This window comes from Vidua chalybeata, chromosome 13 (genome assembly GCF_026979565.1).
Source record: "Vidua chalybeata isolate OUT-0048 chromosome 13, bVidCha1 merged haplotype, whole genome shotgun sequence".
In the NCBI taxonomy this organism is placed as follows: domain Eukaryota; kingdom Metazoa; phylum Chordata; class Aves; order Passeriformes; family Viduidae; genus Vidua; species Vidua chalybeata.
This window is the reverse complement of record NC_071542.1, coordinates 20,806,054-20,825,253: the sequence shown is the minus strand read 5'-3', so window position 1 is coordinate 20,825,253 and position 19,200 is coordinate 20,806,054. Positions and strand designations below refer to the sequence as shown.

General features: G+C 47.3%; 1 protein-coding gene across 2 annotated transcripts; it reads left to right on the top strand.

Moving 5' to 3' along the window:
• Positions 1 to 2,270: 2,270 nt before the first annotated feature.
• MAP1A (microtubule associated protein 1A) lies at positions 2,271 to 17,400 on the top strand. 2 transcript variants are annotated; one of them, XM_053955202.1, is made up of 5 exons: positions 2,271 to 2,369; positions 2,760 to 2,900; positions 3,439 to 12,196; positions 12,845 to 13,077; positions 13,993 to 17,400. In XM_053955202.1, the coding sequence occupies exons 3-5, from the start codon at positions 3,589 to 3,591 to the stop codon at positions 14,146 to 14,148; spliced, it is 8,997 nt and encodes a 2,998-aa protein (XP_053811177.1). In that variant the 5' UTR covers positions 2,271 to 2,369; positions 2,760 to 2,900; positions 3,439 to 3,588; the 3' UTR covers positions 14,149 to 17,400. The 2 variants fall into 2 exon arrangements, with proteins under 2 accessions (XP_053811177.1, XP_053811178.1); XM_053955203.1 differs by lacking the exons at positions 2,271 to 2,369; positions 2,760 to 2,900; positions 12,845 to 13,077; positions 13,993 to 17,400 and having other exon boundaries at positions 3,498 to 11,163; positions 11,267 to 11,394.
• The last annotated feature ends 1,800 nt before the right edge of the window (positions 17,401 to 19,200 follow it).

Below are 19,200 nucleotides of genomic sequence, written 5' to 3'. Positions count from 1 at the left end.
TGCAGGGGACATTTCCCGCAGGGGTGAGGGGCTGCCAGCAGAATGCTAACAGCCAGGCTTTGTTCACAGCCTCAGCGGGGACAGCCCAGCTGCCTGGGCTGGGACCGTGGGATGGCAGCAAGAAGCAGTGTCTTCATGTCTGTTAGTGCTGCAGATGAGCCCCTTGCTTCTGCAGCTGTCACCAGTGCTGCCCGGTCGGCAACCCACGGGCTGGCCTTCCCCCCGCAGCACCTGGGCACATGCCCACAGGCCTGGAAAGATGCCCACAGGTGGCCACAGTGATTGCACTGTTCCCAAGAGCCCTCCCTGGCATGTGGCACAAGGACAAGGCTGCTGGTGTTGGTGCTGTGCACCACACGGTGCTCCCAAGTGATGTGGGTAACCACTGTTAAAATTATGTCTGGGGTGTACAGGCACCAAGGTGGCAAAGGCTCTGTCACTTTGTCCCAGTAGTAATGTTGAAAAATGGGGGCAAATCACTTCTCTTCTGCATGCCCCAAGCAGCAGGACTGGACATCCTGGCATGGGGGAGCTGTGTGGATGCTGCACTATGGATCCCTGAGGATCCAGGGTGCTCCTTGTCAGCACTTCTGGAACATCAGCAATGCCTTCACAATTATCATTGCCTCAAGGATGACTGGGGTTTTATTTCTTTTGGCTGCACAGAATGCCCCAGAACACCTCCTGGGCCCTCCTCACCTGTGCCTCTTCCCACCCTTCCATGCTGCTCCCCACGGCTTACTTGCAACATCCCTTCTGTGCACAGGGACTTGCTTCCCAGTGTCTCCAGCCATGTACCTATTCCACATCAAGTACCAGAAATGCCACTGAACTCAATGCATTTTGCACAGTGATGGTTTGGTTTTAGTCTGGAGGGACAATTTTTAACCAAACGGAAAGACAAGTTCAGAGAGCAGCTAGAGATGCCAAGTACAAATAGTTCTGCTGAGAGCTTAGCTCTCTTTGGGCTGAAAGCTACCTTCTGGGCTTATCTGTCTGATTAATTGCTAGTAAAACATTCCAGTAAAGTGAGTTTGATTTAAAGCTATGCTGAATATTGACCTTCCATCCTTCAGTCCTTCCATCCTTTCTGTCCTTCCACCAGATTGATAGAGCTATTTTAGAAGGACTGAGATCTGCCTAGAAAGAGGCAATGGGAGGTTGTGGAGTGTGGAAAGAACATTGTCAGCAAGCAACCCTTGTCTGAAAGACGCAAAATAAAAATAGTTGTTCATTTTCAGTGAAGATCTATGGACCTCCAATCTATATGAGGGATTAAAACCTATGAAAGTCTTAAACCCTATGAATTATACGTTCCAACAGTTAAGTTCTAAGTGCCTGGCTTTTTGAGTGGATGCAATGTCCAGAGGTAGGTATTAGCAAAGACTGTAATCAAAAAAGGTTGTGTGCTGCCTACAGTGACCAGGGAAATACTGCAGGGAAGTCCTGCATCCCAGAGCTGTCTGATGTGGACATATAGCAGTGGCTCTGGTCCTGGCTGGCAGCGTGGCAGACACTCACTACCCTTCTGTCTAATAATTTAATAGGGCCCTGGAATTATGGTAGCAGTTTGCCAAATATCTGTACAATGCCCATGCCAAGGTGAGCAAAATTGCTTTTTTACACTCCCGGGATCTTGCTTGCTCTTTGGCTTCTCCTTTTTTTTTTCTCTAAATATAGAGAGAGAGCAGAGTCCTGTCTTGTTTCCTATTTGTGCCTCTGACAGGAGAATGAGCATTCTTGTTGTCTAGGTACTTCCCATAGCAGCAGCTTCGGAGTGCACATTTGGATTAAAGAAAAAACTGTTACGAATGAGCGAAGACCTGTTACCAGTGCTGCACCACTCCAGTGAAAGCTGAGTTGGCACCCACTGACTGGCTCACAGAGCCCTGTGGTGGCTAGGGTTTGGACAGTGCTAAAGACACCTCTCTGTGGTAGCTGTGATGAGGCAAGGCACTTCTGTCTGGAAAGGAGAAATTTGTCTGCGCCAGTGTTTACAGACACAACCATCTGGCACAGGCAGGCAGCTCAACGTGCCTGGCTCTGTGGACTTCAGAATATGTTGGAGCTGAGCGTGCTGATCCAGAAGAAGGATTTCTTTCTTTGTTGTTGAAAAGAGTTTGCTCTGTTTTATGAGACTTGGGTATCAAACTGGGTCTTGAATGCAAACTGAAGCCTTGCAAATCAAACTCATGCTGAAGTGGAATTTTTGAGGCTAAAATATCAGTAGCTGGATGCTGTCTTATCAGCTTCTCTCATCCTGTCTAATCCTTTTTCTTTCCTCAGGCCAAAGAACTCTCCATCACCGGAGTGACACCCTGGATACAGTGATCCTGGTAAATCCTAATGTGGATAGCATCGTGTCTGAGGTAAGGACCAGATATGCCATCAAGTTCTCTCCACATCAGCTCTCCTGCCCTTGCTTGACATAGAGGTCATGATTATCACATTTTGTACCTTCTGGAGAGTGCAAACCTGCTGCCCGTCTGCTGCAAGGTGTGGTGAAAAGGCCAGGTGTTCTGGTCCTGCCAGTAATCAGGATATACACAGTAACTGATGTGACATGGAGCTGTGTTGGGCAGACAGTAGCAGTGTCTTCCCTCTTCAGTAAGCAACTTCCTTGTATGTAGAAAACACAGGGTTTGGCTATTTGTGAATAACATAAGTTACCCCATTGGTGGGATTGGGATTCTGGGTGCTGGTGTGGAGTACAGGTAAATTCTGACGGCAGCCCTCTGTCTCATCTCCTGTCTGAACAGGTCCGCTCACTTGTGTGTGATTCATCAGCCCACAAACTACTGATCCTCTGTGGTCAGAGCTCAGACCAGGAAGGAGACTTGGTCCTGCAGACAGGAACCTTCACTTACCAGAAGTTTGCCGAGATACTTTCAGATCCGGAGGTGAGTGTGAGCTGTAATCCAGCACATCCCCTCCTGTTCAGAGTGCACGGTAGAATAATGCAGCCTGCGCCCTCCTTCAGGTAATCTTCAGGCAGATTTGCAGACAGATGGGTTTGAAATCCAGCAAAAAAAATTGCATACTGTAAATAATTCATGTTATTGTCTTGGGAATCTTGCTTTAACTCTCTGTCTTAAGTTTTCCAAGGTGCAGGCATGGGTGATTCCTTTAAGTGTTCAGCTTGAAACAACCTTCCAGACTGGCTCTGCAGGGGACAAACACTCAAAATTTCTTAAAGTGGGTTTTAACATAACTGTGGGCAGCTTCCAAAAACATTAAGAATTTCAAAAGAGAGCATGGCTCTATGCATTGATTTTCCATGGGCTTTCAAACTATTTCGTCTACCCGCAATGTTTCCCATTGGTAAAGTGCTCATGGTATCTTCAGTATTTCTGCATTAACTAGCTGTATTTTTTTTTAAGCGCTGTATAGGTCTCAAAGCTCTATTTGACCTTTATCTGTCTGTGCTTATCTCATTAGGTCACCCAGATTCTCAGCAACTCTGATTCAGATACCAAGGCCTCTCTTACTGTGTCGTGCCCGGGAGAAGGAGCCTGGAGCAGCCTTGGGCATCCTCAGTTTCAGGACATTATTAATCTGAAACTGAATCCTGATCCAGTTCTGCCAGAAATGGATGGAGTGTCTGAATTTGCAGAATATGTCTCTGAGACAGTTGACGTGCCATCTCCATTTGATCTCCTGGAGCCACCCACCTCAGGGGGTTTTCTGAAGCTTTCTAAGCCCTGCTGCTACATATTCCCTGGGGGAAGAGGTGATTCTGCTCTCTTTGCTGTCAATGGGTTTAACATCCTTGTGGATGGTGGCTCTGAGAGAAAATCATGTTTCTGGAAGCTGGTAAGGCACCTGGATAGGATTGACTCAATCCTGCTCACCCACATTGGTGCAGACAACTTGCCCGGCATCAACGGGTTGCTGCAGAGGAAAGTTGCTGAGCAAGAGGAGGAACAATCCCAGGGCTCTACCAACTACAGTGACTGGATGAAAAACCTAATTTCTCCTGAGCTAGGGGTGGTTTTTTTTAATGTTCCTGAAAAGCTGAAGATGCCTGAAGCCTCCATGAAAGTAAAGAGGAGCATCGAAGAAGCATGTATGACACTGCAGTATCTCAACAGACTGGGCATTAAATCAGAGCCTCTCTACAGGGTAGTGAGCAGCACCATCGAGCCCATCACACTCTTCCACAAAATGGGAGTGGGTAAGCTGGATATGTATATACTGAACCCTGTCAAGGACAGTAAAGAAATGCAGTTTCTAATGCAGAAATGGGCTGGCAATAGTAAAGCAAAGACTGGCATCATTCTTGCAAGTGGGAAAGAAGGTGAAATTTCTGTTCCCTATCTCACATCTATCACAGCCCTAGTGGTATGGCTACCAGCCAGCCCAACAGAGAAAATTGTAAGGGTTTTGTTTCCTGGAAATGCTCCTCAAAATAAGATATTGGAAGGTCTTGAGAAACTCAAGCACCTTGATTTTCTGAGGTACCCCGTGGCTACTCAGAAAGATCTCACTTCTGGAATACCTCCACCTGTGCTGAAGCAGACCAAAATTAAACAAAGAACTGACAGTAAAGAGAGTCTTAAGTCTTCCCCCAAGCCATCTGTGACAAAGCAAGTCAAGAAGGAAGAAGCAGTTGAGGAGGGGATTAAGGAAGTAAAACCGGAAGTTGTAAAGGATGCTAAAATTGAAAAAAAGGTTAAGGAACACACAGAGAAAGTTCCTGAGAAACCTGTTAAACATGAAAAGATAAAGACAGAAACAAGTGATGCTCTCAAAGCTGAGAAAAGAAAATTGGCAAAAGACAAGGTTGGAAAAAAGCATCTCAAAGAGAAAGTATCCAAATTAGAGGAGAAGAAAGACAAGGAAAAGAAAGAGATTAAGAAGGAGAAAAAGGACTTAAAAAAAGATGATGGAAAGAAAGATGAGAAAAAAGATGCAAAGAAAGATGATAAAAAGAAAGAAAACAAACCAGAGCTCAAAAAAATTTCTAAACCAGACTTGAAACCATTTACCCCAGAAGTAAGAAAAACATTGTACAAAGCAAAACTTCCAGGGAGACTCAAAACTGAGAAGATCAAAGTAAAACCTGAAAAAGAACCTGAAAAGGTAGCTGCTGACCTTAAGACATTACCAATGGAGAAGGCACCTGTACAAGTGGATCCAGGAGAGACATCCATAGTGGAACAGAGGTTAGTCCTGTCTTCACCAGAAGATCTTACAAAGGACTTTGAGGAACTGAAGCATGAGGAGAGAGGGGCCTTGCAGTTGACTCAAGAACTGTCTGATATGGAGGTTAGTGATAAGATTATGAGAGCACCTGAAGCAGAGATAAAACACTCTGTTGATATGAATGGTCAGAGTAACCTTGAAGTGGATCTGATTTTAAAAAGAAAGACCCCTGACCAGGGAGAAACTACTACTGATATGGAAAAAGAATCATCAGTAGAGGAAATGGCAGTCCCTCAGTGGGAGCTGAGGGGAGGTCCTGCTGAAAAAATAGAGGATGAAAGAAAAACAATAGACGAAAACCATGACATAAGATACTGGGAGGGAAAAGCTGAGCAGGGCAAGGACATTCAGATTTTTCCTGACAAAGAACACCTGCCATCACACACAGACCTCTTTGCAAAGGGTGCTTGGCCACCAGTGTTCAGAGAGGAAGAAAAGGAGGAAGAGGAGAAAATCTCTTTGGACAGAAAACAGAGGGAAGCAGAAATTTGTGAAAAATATATTGAGGGGGCAGAGGTACAGGAACAGGATGAGAAGGAAAAGAGAGAAGATGTGATAGAAAAGGCAGAACTGGAAGAAAAGGAAGAACAGCACATGAGAGCAGAGGAGAAAGTGGAGAAGAATAGAGAATTCTGTGGGCTGAATCAGGATGATAGGGAGGACAAACTGTTTACCATTACAGAGAAGGAAAGAGAATTTAGTTTCATGGATGAGAAATCCAAGTTACTTGGAAAGGACATGACAAAGGAAGAGTCATATCTGAGCAGCCTGCCAGTCCCACCAGGAGCAACAGCAGAACATGTTTCTTATATCCAAGATGAAACTATCCCCGGCTACTCAGAAACAGAGCAGACCATTTCTGATGAAGAAATACATGATGAACAGGAAGAGAGGATCCCACACTTGAAGTATGATGTCAATGCCTATAACATTTCTGTTCCTGACCATCCAGGCTCTTTTGAAGCAGTACATGGAATACAGGCCATGCCTCCTGCTGACCTTTCAGCCAAGGGCTATGCTGGGCAGGAGTCTGAAATCCTGGCATATCCTACAAACATTGTGGCAGCACCTCTAGCTGAGGAGGAACACATATCTTCTGCTACCTCCATTACTGAATGTGACAAGCTTTCATCTTTTGCAACGTCAGTAGCAGAGGATCAATCTGTTGCATCCATAACAGCACCACAAACTGAAGAGACTGGGAAAAGCTCTTTACTTCTGGACACAGGAAATAGTATGCCCTCTTCTCGGACTGAAGCGACCCAAGGTCTTGACTATGTTCCCTCTGCTGGCACAATTTCTCCCACATCATCCTTGGAGGAAGACAAATGCTTTAAATCTCCACCCCCTGAAGATTTCCATGCATTAGCAGAAGGAGAGAGGAAAGTGGAAACTCAAAAAAAGGACCTTCATGAGGAGGCAGAAGATGAAGAAGATGAAGAAGATGGGACTCCAAATATTGAGATGCCTGAGAAACTCCGAGGGCATTACAATGCCCCCGTGTTTGCTCCTCAAGGATGCCCTGACAATGTGATAATCAGTGTTCCCACAGAGATGATGCCTTTATCCACTGAAGAAACACCATTTTCCCAGGCTGACTCTGCAGAGGCTGAAGAACGATGCACGAGTCCTGATGACAGCACAGTCAAAATGGCCTCTCCCACTCCATCTGGCCCCACCAGTGCAGGGCACACACCCTTCCACCAGTCTCCAGTGGAGGAAAAGCTGGAAACAGTAGATTCAGATCTATTTGAAAAACAAACTGATGCTGCTGCCAAGAAACTGGAAGGCCAAACTTCTCTTGTGGTGAAGGGAGCCAAGGGTGAACCTCTCAAAAAAGATGAGGCATCTGTGGCTAAATCCAGACATGAAAGAGATGTTCCTGGACTTGTGCAGCATGAACTGGTTTTGAGCAGTGATGTTCCAGTGTCTCCTGAGGAGGAGGTACAGGAGGAACCAGTGAGGAGGGAGGAGCTGCCCTGGCTCTCTTACCACAAGCAGGACACGGTGGTGATCGGGGAGGATGATGAGCATCCCAGCACAAAACCAGAAAAAGAGCAAGGAACTAAAACCATGACAGAAAGTTTAATGGGATTTCCAAAACACTTGTCCTTTGAGCCATTTGCAACCACAGGAACTTCTCTAGGAAATGTGGATCTTCCACAGTTCACAAGCCAAAGCAAATCTAAAAATGACAAATCTTTGCAATTTTCAGCAGATGGCATCAAATCACCTTCTTTTACAGAAGAAAGGACTGGTATAGAGAAATCCTCAGATATTTCTAAGACAGTTACTACTGAAGAAGGAAAACTACTATATTTCACAGGAGACACCTCAGAAGAAGAGAAATCTTCTCATGCTTCCATTGAAGATTCCATTTCCCCAGAAGAGACCAAATCCATTTCTCTCACTGAGAGTTCCAGCAGGAAAATCTCTTCAGATGTTTTTATTAAAGGAATTTCTCCAGAAGCTCTTAGTTTCACAGAAGAGATATCTGCAAAAGAAAAAACCGTGTCCAGCTGCACTGACAAATTCTCTTCAGAAGCTGTGAAATCCATGTGTTTCACAGATCAGAGATCAGCTACACACGAAAAATCACTGGAAATTTCTGCCAAAGAACTGAAAGAAGCATCAAAATCTTTTCCTTGCCCAGAAAGTAGTTCAGTTAAAGGCACATCACCCAGAGATTCTTCAACTGAAGAAATGTCTCCAGATGACAGCAGTTTATTTTCTGCATCAGAAAAGAGCATGTTGAGGGGAAGAAATGAAGGCTTGGATTCTCAGGAAGTATCTCCAGATGCAAAGGGCTTACATTTTACAGAATCTAGCCCAAGTGAAGATAAAACATGTTCACATGTTTCTACTGAAGGCATAAAATCTTGCGGGTTCAAGGAAGCTCAAGGAAAAAAATCTCCAGAAATGGAAAAGTTTTTCATGAAAGATTTAAGTTATGAGAAGAAAGTGTGGTTTCCAGAAGAGGTAGAAGAGGTCCCTGTTCAGGGAAGGCGGCAGAGATATGACAAAGAGAGGGAGAGTACATTCTTGGATGAGGTACCAGAATTTGAAACAAAATCCCTTCCTAAACTGGGAAAGGAAGAGAACCTGTCTCCTGCCTTGCCTGGCAGCCAAACCTGGAGAGGAGCAGAAGGGGAAGCATGGGGTTCTGCTTTTGCATATCTTCAGGAAGGGAGAGACAGTGGGACAGGAGGGCAATTACCCAATGAGGAGGATAAGGAGCTTCACCATGCTGAAGACAAACCCATGCTTCTGCAAGCAGAAACTGAATGTTTAAAGGTGGAGTCATTTGATTACAAAGAAGACACACAGAAGGGTGCCAAACCTACGTCAGAAACAAAGAAAGTGGATGTGATTCCAGCTGACATCACTGTCCCAGAAAGAACACAAAGGGGAGGTTCTCCTCTATCTCCTCAGTATGTCCCTGGTGAGGAGAATCAGGCCAAAGCTTTAACTGGAAACAAAAAAAGTCAAGAATTGTTGTTGACCTCTAAACAAGATTGCTCCTGCTTAGATGATGAGGAGAAAGCTGTCCTAGATATCTATGCAAAGTCACTAGACCAAGTTCTGACATCTCCCCTGTCTGCAGTGGGAAAGGAGATAGAGGCACCACCAGGAGCAGAGAGGCCCTGCAAGTTAGATCAGTGCAAGCCACCTTTATGGGAGGATGTCCCATCAAAAACGTCTGAAAATAAATTAGATATCGGTGATTTGTATCAGGAAATAGATTGCAAATACAAGTCAGATAGCAGGCAAGAGGATGACTGCAAATCCACTGAGAATCTGTATGACTTTACAGGAAGAAAAGAGCAGACAGCAGCAGCATCTACTCTGTTGCAATCTACAACAGCAGCAGAATTTATTGCAGAGTCCACAGAAGGGAGTGCTGAGCTGTCAGGGCAGTGTGCACACTCCCCTCCAGCACAAGGCCCATGTCAAAAAAGTAGCGATGCTGTCAGCTGTGCTGGGGCTGTGGGTGCTACCATCCAAGAGGTGTATCCTCCAGAGACCTATTCCAGGAGTTCCCCTGAGCCTTATTCCTATGAGGAAGGGGTCTGCACACAGAGAGATGATGACACTTCCACAAGACAAGAGCCAGAAGAAAGAGAACCAACTCCCTACCCCGATGAAAGAAGTTTCAAGTATGCTGACATCTATGAGAAGATAATTGTGTCTGGAGTGGGACCCTCCCCCTTCACAGCCATGGGTGCACACAGCCCAGGTCATACTGACAAGGTGCCAGTGACAACACTGAACTCTCAAAAAGGTCAAAATTTTCATGTGTCTGCAAAGGAAGAAGAGTCCTGTCTTTATACCTCTGCTGAGAAGGAGTTGTCATCTCCAGCATCCCCTAAGGATAAAGCAGATTCAGTCTTTGACTATAGAGACATCCCTGAAAGATATTTACCCTTGTCTGAAACAGGGAAGCCTAGGACATCAGAAGGACAGGAAAAACTGAATGTGTCTTCTGCTTTGCCAGGAGAACTGGACTCTGCACTGCACCTATCATCTGCGAGCGCAGCATTTGCCTCTCCCACCATCACAACTGACACCTTTTATCAAGGAAAATCATCCACCTATATTGGTGCTGGTTGTCCAGATGAGAATATAATTTTGTCTAGCCAGGAGCAGGTATCTTTGTCCCTGAAATCTGAAATCCCAAATCCCAAAGATACATACTATGAGAAAGCAGGTCGAGGGGAAGAAAGTGCAAGTGACTCAGAGCTAGAAAAAGGTGCTAAGGAGAAGTCTGAAAAGGAGTCTAAACTGCACAGCCCTGCTGAAGCTGCAAGCACCGTCTATACACGCATCTCAGCCATCAGCAAGTTTCCTGTCTCAGACTCCTTCCTGCAGAGCAAATGTCAGGAGCCCCTTTCACCCAGCTCTACTGCCTCTTCTCCCTCTGGTCCAGGCTGGCAAGAGAAATATGAAAGTAGGACAACTGCATCAGCTGCTGTTGTGGAGACATATGTTGCTGGTTACAGGGACTTGCCAGACACAGACAGAGATGAGCAAACTTCAGAAATGTGCCATGATTCTTCAAAAACGATAGAGGTTGCTGAAAAATCCACAAAGGAATCCCATTTCTGGGTAGCAGATTATCCAAGTGCAGCAGTAGCCTCCGAGTGCCAAGAGCAAGCCATATACCTGAAATCTGCTTCCAGCAAACAAACAGAAGTATACAAACAGGGCCCGAGAGTTGAGAGCAGAGGGATGGATAGCTCTTCTAGGTTTGAAACAGCTAGCACATTCAGACATAAGCAAACCTCAGCAAGCCATTTAGGGGATATTTCTCTTTCTTTAGAGTCTCCTTGTGCTTTGCTCTCAAACCAGGGAAACAAAGATGAGTACTTGGAGGTTTCTAAGAAAATCAGCAGCCTTGACTCATCTTTTCCTAAATTCTCACCGCTGAGTCCATTTGAAGAAGACAAGGTGTTCTCCAAAGGTGTGGAGAAAGAGTCTGTCACCCAGCAGCAGCTGAAAGATGACTCTTCCAGCCTGTCAGAGGAACCTTCATCTGAAGCCACCACTCCTGTGATACAGACTACAGCAGAAGGTTTCTATTCCCATATGCTTTCCACATCCACAGGTGCAGGAGTGGAATCAGGTACCAGAAGTGCTTGGGATGTGTCTTCACTGGTTCCAGATAATGCTATGAAAATACATACAGCTGAAACCAAAGACTTTGTCTTTGCTGAAGAACATGGGTCTCCATTTCCCAGTGGCATGGGTGACCACACCTTGCCATGCAGGAAGGAGTGCCAGGGCTCAGAGCCCACACCATTCTCTGCAGAGCAAGAGCAGCAGCACTGTGGTAGCAGCCCAGAGCAGAAGGCACCATTTGCAGGACAGCCGTTGCCACTGACATCTCTCCCTGATGTGTTGACATCATTTTCTCATCGTCAGCACAAAGATAAAACCACAGCTAATGGTCCAACAGAGGTGAGCACCGGTCTGCCAGCTTTCCAAAGCACATACAATGCAGCAGAGGCAAAAGATGAAAAAACATGTCCCGATTCTGACAGCAGTTTTTCTCCGTGCACAGGCAAAGAGGAAACAGAGAGGCAAAGCCGTCCTTTCTCTCTGATGTCCCCCGAAAGCAGTTTCCAGCCATTTTTCCCAGATGTGCAGAGGGGTGAAAAAGCAGAGGACTGTGGAGATGCTTCCCATGACACGGCGACCCATTTAGGAGGCAGTTCTGATTGTGGACAGAAATTTTCCTCATGTGAATACAAGCAGAGAAAGGGAGAGCTCTCTCCTTCATTCATCAACCCGAGCCCCCATGAGCTCTCTGAAGACAGTGACCTCTCAGAGGAGGAGGGTCACCCTTCAGTGCAGGGGAGACCACCCCACACTGGGAGCAGTCCCATGCAAAGTGCTACAGTGGAGGAAACCCCTCCAACATCAGTGAGTGATTCTGGAACCTCCCAATCAGACTCTGATGTCCCTCCTGAGACTGAAGAATGTCCATCCATCACAGCAGATGCCAACATGGACTCAGATGAAGATGCTGATTTCCTCCCAGTGGACAAAGCTGTGGGGAATGCTCATCATGCCGGTTCTAGGTCCAGCCATGATCCTCAGCCTGTTCCAATGGTAGATCCCCATCCCCACCCTCCTCACCCTGATGTCTGCATGGTAGACCCTGATATATTGTTAAATGAGCAAAGCATGAGCAGAACTGATAAAATTTCCAAGAAAGACATAAAAGAAAAGAACAAAGGTGTGAGGAAGCCTTTGAGCAAACCCAAATCTTCCTCACCTGCCCGGAAATTAGACGTGAAAGGGAAACGATCACCCACTCCTGTGAAACAGTCATCAGACAAATCTCCAAAATCTGTCACTGCCAAAAAAGAAAGAGATGGAGGAGAAAAGCCCAAACCACGCAGTGCACTGATGCCAGAGGATGAGTTATCCAGGAGTAGTCACAGCAACCCTGGCAAGAGCCTTGTTAATGGCATCAAAACAAATCCCGGTAAGAAATTCTTCCTGAAAAATGCATTATCTCTGTAGGTACAACACAGAGAAAAGCACTAGGTTAAACACAGCAGAACAGAGAACAGAACTTCCCAGTCAGGCATAAAAAGTCATAAGCAGTGATAAAGTTGAGATGTACAAAAGGTTGATGTGAAAGTGCAATAGAGTCCGAGGAGTAGAAGCAATTCACAGGGATGGCAGGAAGCCAGGATGAACCTTCCAGAAAGACTACTGTAATACCCTAGGATAGCATACATAGGCCATCAGAATGGGGGAGGGGGTGTGTCTGTGTGTTTAAGCAAATGTAAGTTATTGACAAAAATTAGGACTAAATATTAATTGGGATGACAACTCTGCAAAAGTTAATAATGGAGATTTTTGGTTCCCTTCCCCAGAAAAAAGCTTCTGATCCTAAAGCTTTCCAATCCCTCCCCAAAAAATAGCAAAACTTCCTTTCCCACCCAAGACCTGTGACAGCACTGGCCCAGAAATGCACCCAGGTCACCTCTGAGCAGCAGAGCATGGGTAAGTCTCAACTTCACTGCTGCAATGGAAATGTCTTTCTGGAATCCAAGTCCTGTGTTAATCTGAGTGTTTGTCCCTTGCAGAAGGGTTTTGATAGCCTCTTGTTTCCTGTTTTCCAAAGCTTCCAATAGTCCTAAGAGCAGTTTGTCAGTGCCTATGGGTCCACCTGTCTACGTGGATTTGGCCTACATCCCCAACCACTGCAGTGGGAAGAACACAGATCCAGAGTTCTTCAAGCGGGTTCGAGCATCTTACTATGTTGTGAGTGGGAATGATGCAGCCAACGGAGAGCCAAGCCGTGCAGTGCTGGATGCGCTTCTGGAAGGGAAGTCTCAGTGGGGAGAGAACCTGCAGGTAGGTCATGGAAATGCAAAGGGGTGTGTCATGCTTTTGATGTCACAAGTGCTCAGAAGAAGATGGGTATCACATACACAAGGGAGTACACTGAGAGGAAGCAAATGGTACTGGGCATACCCTGTTTTGCAGTCTCAGCAGAGTAATTGCTTGTACTGATGAGGAGGAGGACACCTGCAAAATGGTATGAATGGAAGCAGATATGTCCTCTTTTCCACATCCTCCTGAGGGGAGGAAGCATTGAGATATCATACACTCATCCTTACCCACTGCAGGATGAGCCTATCCTCAAGAAAAACACCGACACAAACTGAATTTTCATCAGTGTCCCACACCCAGTGGCATCTCTTGCTAGCCTGGCTTGCTGAAGATTTTTTTGACATCAACTTACTAATAGAGCATTTAAGCAAGAATTTTCTGTAACACAGTTCTTGCTTAGGCAGGCTTGCAGGACACCCCAGGTGGGCACTCCTGAAGACATGTACAGAAAGGTATAAATGTTCTTCCAGATGAAGCAGCCTCATATTTCAAGGTCCCTGAGTTGCACACTGGGTCAATGGGTGCATAGTGTCCATTAACAGTGACACTGCCAGTATTGTTCCTTTTCACACTGAAGGATCTTTCTGAGGCTGTTTCTGGCGCTCCAGAGCACGATGCTCTCCCCTGCACTGCATCCATTCTCATCATTATGGTGTCAGTACTGCCAGTTTGCAGCCAGTTCAGAGCCCCATTGTGCTGGTACTGTATACAATAAAGATCTGCCTCAGAACCCGACATCTGAAAGACACTAAATAGAACAAGCAGTACCAAGGGTGCAGTGTTCCAAAATTAAAAATAAATTTTAGTCTCAGCTCCTATGGGCATTCTTTGTCACTGCAGTTGTTCTCAATCATCCCTGCTGCTTTCTTTTCCCAGGTGACATTGATCCCAACACACGATACTGAGGTAACACGAGAATGGTATCAACAGACCCATGAGAAACAGCAGGAGCTAAACATCATGGTACTGGCAAGCAGCAGCACTGTTGTGATGCAGGACGAATCTTTTCCAGCCTGTAAGATTGAATTCTAGATCTCCCACATTTTATGTTCATCCATTGATTCTTCAGTCACCGATGCAACATGAGAGACACCATCTAATCACAGTCCAGTTCTTCTCTGGTTTAGTCCTCTACATGGTTCCCATTTGTCAGGCAATCGGGTATCCATCTTGCTCAGCACTGGATGCCATGAGGAAGAAGTGCAGGGCTCTGTAATTTTCTGGACTGAGCTAAGAGTTTGTGCAAGAGCAGTTGCAGGCCAGGGGCACTTTCACCTTCCCTGCTTTATTCTGCTGCCTGTACAGTTTCTGTAGACTATCTTGGCTGCCTTGCTGCTGTGAGAGCTTGTTCTACTCTCTTCCTGGCTGCCTTGCCATTTAACCTGTAGCACCATGAACCTTGCCTTTCTGGTGAGGGCTGAAGTGCTGCTGCTGCTGCATGCAGAGTGCATGGGAGGCAGGGGGCAGAGGCGAAATCTAACTTGCAAAGAAATTGCACCAGGGAGATGAGGGAAGAGAAAACCCTCTGAACTGCAATGTGACAGTGAAGGTCATTCTTCCACCTCCCCTCCTGACCATGCAGGAGGTGTTCTGAGCAAGGGGACCTGTGCTCCAACTAGGCACCACCACCACATGCCAGCTTGGCAAATTTCTGTCCCAAGTACTCGCCTGTGGCACCCTGCAGCACCTGTTTGCTGTGCTCAGGGAGCTGGGATGAAGGACATGGCAGTGGGAGGGGAGGGTTCAGCACATTCCTAACCTGCTAACTTGAGCTTCACACCCACAACAGCCAACTGACTCCTGCACACCAGTTGTGTGGCAGGAGGAGGCACAGAGAGGCTGTGGCCTAAACAGTTACACAAAAAGAGCATCCAAACGCACAACTACAGCCCCCTCAACAGCAGAAGGGCTGAAAAAACCTTGGCCGCGCTTGGCCCGGAATGTACAAGAAACCTCCCTCTCCCTAAACCAAAGGCTCTGGAGGACTGTAGTGAGGCAGCTGAGGCGCACGCAGGCCATGCTGGGGGAGGCTGGTGCCCAGCAAGCGTCGCTGTGGTGGGCCAGCTTGCACGCAGCAGCCATCTCCTCGCTGCCTGTGTGCCAGGCTCCAAGCCTTTTTGTTGTCCCCTCAACTGTCCAGGATGTGGGGAATACAGCTCGTGGTGTGAGGGAAGAGAAGGCCCTTCCCAAAATAGTCGGGAAAAAGTAGTTTAGCAGGTGTAGTCATTCTCAGTTCCCCCACACTGTGGTAGGGATGTGCTGACAGTGCAGGTGAGGTGCTGCTCATCCATGTGGTGCCACCTTGCAGCTTGTTCCCTGGCCTGAGCATCACTGTGGGCATCTGTCCTTGCTCTCTGGATGCCTTGGCAGAAACACGAATGTGTGCAGTGAGTGCATTGTGGCTACTGAACAGCCACCCAGAACCTCCGTGGCACACAGACCTGTTCCGGTGTGGGAGACACGTTCTCCCAGCAGGGAGTGGGGTGTTCAGGTGCACTAAGCCCACAGCATCCATGAGCCTTTGCCACGTCCAAGAGAATTAGCGAAGGATCTTACCACAAAGACAGCTTTTCTGTAAGACAAAGAGAGTGGCAGCAGGCTGTGCTCTGGGAAAGAAGGAATGAGATGGAAAGCTGTGTTGCAATGGTTGTCAGTCAGCACAAAGTATTTCCATCTGCTGTGACACCCACTGTGCTTGGCCCTGAGCAGAGGGCTGACTCCAGCATGAGCATCCTCGGACCCTGTGTTGCACTTGGCTGGGACACTTCAGTCTCAGTGCTAGTTTTCTGGCAGGTGACATGAAGAAAATGCTGCTTAGAAACCTGCTCCTAGCACTAAAATGGAGTTTCTAGGGAAATGGTCTATTTTGCATTTTAATTTATATATTTATTTTTTTAACGTTAAGCTGCATTTTTTTGTTGATTTAATATTTTAATTTATACATGTTAACCTGATACCATGTGCTTTTAGTGTCAGTTCAGAGGTTTCTCAGTACAAATACTAACATGCTGCAATTTAAACAAAATGAAAAGACCATAGAGAACTTGTGGGCAGCAAAAATGTCTCTGCAAGGTTGTGTCTAAAACCCAGCAGCTGTTGAACAAGGCCAGAGGCCAGCAGCCTCCCCAAGGCACAGCCAGCTCTTTGACTATAGCCCTCGTTAGGAGCATGTGAGCTTACTCAGGGCTTTAGCAAATCCCTGCCCTGTGCTGTGTTCATTTTAACCACGGAATCACACTGTGCCAGCATAATAAATGTCATTCTCTGTACCCCGATGGGGTCAGCATTCATGAATGTTGGTTCTGGCAATTGCAGGCACTAAAACGCCTGCCCCTGCCCCTCCCTGGAATGCTGGGGGCCTTCGCCTACTGTGCTTTGGGGAGACCCTGGCTCACTCGCCGCAGTGGCAGCTGCAGGATGCCAGACACCAGAGGCACAAGCATGGCCCTCACTGGCTCCTGGGATCCCTCTGCGTAGCTAGATGTAAAAGCTAATGCACTAACTTTAGATAGACCCACATATGAATGTTTCCTCAATTTTAAACTTGAAGCAATTTTGACTAAGCAGCAGTAATAGTGAGGCTTTGTGAGGTACCTGCATCCTCCAGGCAGGAGTGTGGCCACTGGTGGATTCCAGGAGGAACGCTGCCCTCCATGCTCTGCTCCTGCCCTCTGCAGCTCTGCTGCTTGGCTACCTTTATCCTACACCAGTTTGCTTCCCTGTCCTCAAGGCTCCACATTTTTTTTTCAGTTTTTGTCGCAGTCTGTTCTGCCTTGAGCTTCTCTCACTCCCTATCTCCTTCTCTCCTTCACCCCCTTCCATCTTAAAAAAAAACAATGGGGAAAAAGACTTAGGAAAAAGCTGATTCATCGAGTATGGCCCTGCTCAAGCCACAGGAGCCAGCAGGACCCACCTGGAGCCAGAGGTAATACAACACTATAGAGAGAAACAGTTAAACTCTGCTTTTGCTTGTTTCTGCATGTGGGCAACAACGCGTAATCTTCCTGTATGTAATAGGTAAAAAACACTATTTTAAACCTATAATTAAAAAAGTGAACGTCTTAATTGTATTGAAATGGCATCTTGTGCTCCTAGCTTCTTCTATGCTAAATGTTTTAAGAAGAGAGCCCTGATTCTTTTCTTCAGCATCACATTTCTATTTGAATTTAGTTCCTTGAGTTCTGTCCTTTTGCCCATTTCCATGTGAAACACTGTAACTAACTGCTGTCAAGAGAGGAGCCCAACACATTAATAATAAAGCCACATTAACTGCGAACAAGAACATCTCCAGTGGTTTCCAACTGTTCTTTTAGTGAGCCCACGCTTGTGGGCAGGAGCACACAGACATGGCTGCTGTGCCACCCTCCCATATGCCTCCCAGCTTAGGTGACCCCCAGCTTTTCCACCAACACCCCACCTTCACCAGCAGCTGCTAAACTTTCCCGTGACTCAGAAAGGGACATGCACATAAGGCCACAGAGCCTGCCTGGGACAGCCCCCTGCCCCTGGCCTTAGCAGGGTCATGAGTGGGTCCCTCCTGGGGAGCATCTGGCTAAGGGCTGCAGGGGGAAAGCAGCTCCTGATAATCCAGTGAGGGGCGTGGTGTGGCCTGTCTGCCATGCAACACCATCACTCCTCACAGTTTCAGAATCATGCATTCTATTGCAGCCCTCTGCCTGTCCCTGCACTTCTTGGGAATGGTAACTCTGCCCAGCACTGCTGGCACTCTGAGCTGGAAGGGTCTCTGGCTCTGTGGCAGGCAGCACACCTGCTGGCTTGGGATCTGGGCGCAGGCATGCCAGGGATTCCATGCTGCCTGACCCCACTGCAGCAGTTGGGCTTTTGCACCTCTGCAGAACTTCAACCTGACCTCCAACAAGGGAACTCACTTTCTTGCAGCTCTTTCAGCTACTTATTAGAAAACTGGGACAGCTGCTGCTCTGCCTGTGCTGGAGCACAGCAGAGAGGCTGATGCCCAGTTAGTTTTGTTCCTGCCTGCCTGTCCTCAGAAGGAAACAATGACACAGGTGGATGCCAGGAAAAAAGAAAGCAGGTTCTGTGCTACAGTCCTCAGGGGAGAGACCATCATTGCCCCAGAACACACCACAGCTTTTGCAGGCCCCAATGGTTTTGGCAGGGCAGCTGCCAAACCTGGTGCTGATGGGAGGAACCATGAACTGTTACCATAAACCAGGAACTATTTCCACACACAGCTACTTTTCAGGTAAATGAGCACTGTCTCTGGTCATACTCCAGCTAACCAAGGTCCTGTGACTGCAGTGCGTCTCCCAAAGGTGTGCAGTGACAAGCATCAGGCTCTGTAGGGTCAGCACCTGAGAGCCACACGCCCACCCCAGAGGCCCTGCTCCATGCCCCTCTCAGCAATGACCCCTGCAGCAGGTGCTGTTGGGTCCATTGTGGCAACAACCCTGTCCCCGCACAGAAACACACAGGTCCTGGCAGGAGATGTGGTTGGTGCTCAGCAGGGACGTGGCTGCCAGAGCAGTGCTGGTGGCAGCAGGTGCCACAGGCCACTGTCAGTGCCCGAGGAGAAATCTCATGCATGATGCTCAGTCACCTGTGGTTCCTCAGCCAGCGCAGGGGCGAGGGTTGGCTGCAACCCCATGGCCAAGGCCTCTCTTTGTGCAGATCTGTAATGCAGGGAGAGAGAGTGCAGGGCAGGCACAGCAAGCTGGGAGTGGGGCTGGGGTACCCCCATGCAGTGCTGCACCCTGGGCAGCTGCATGACTGCTCCATTCTCAGTGCAAGTAAACATGACCTTTCTTACATGCCCAAAGTGGCAGCTTGGGATTACTGGGCATGAGGAAAAGGACACGACACCCAAGATGTGCTTGAAGTGACGGAAGGTGTGGACCAAGTGAAAGGAGCTGAGCACACCATTCCAGGGTCTTCATTCTACCACAAATGCCCCTGAGACCTGGGAAACCAGGAGCTCTTCCCCAGTATGACCAGTTCTCCCATGTAGAAAAAAGGAGGTTTTTTCCCTGGCCTGGAGCCTGTGCTTTTACTCTGCAGGCCTGACTCCAGCTACAGCTGCTCTTCCAGAACAACAGAGCGTGAGCA

What these genes read in the sequence shown, in the direction of transcription:
- MAP1A (XM_053955202.1), top strand. Translation starts at nt 3,589, where the DNA reads ATGGATGGAGTGTCTGAATTTGCAGAATATGTCTCTGAGACAGTTGAC. An exon ending in TGGCATCAAAACAAATCCCG is followed by an intron (nt 12,197 to 12,844) that starts GTAAGAAATTCT and finishes TGTTTTCCAAAG; the next exon opens with CTTCCAATAGTCCTAAGAGC. An exon ending in AGTGGGGAGAGAACCTGCAG is followed by an intron (nt 13,078 to 13,992) that starts GTAGGTCATGGA and finishes TTCTTTTCCCAG; the next exon opens with GTGACATTGATCCCAACACA.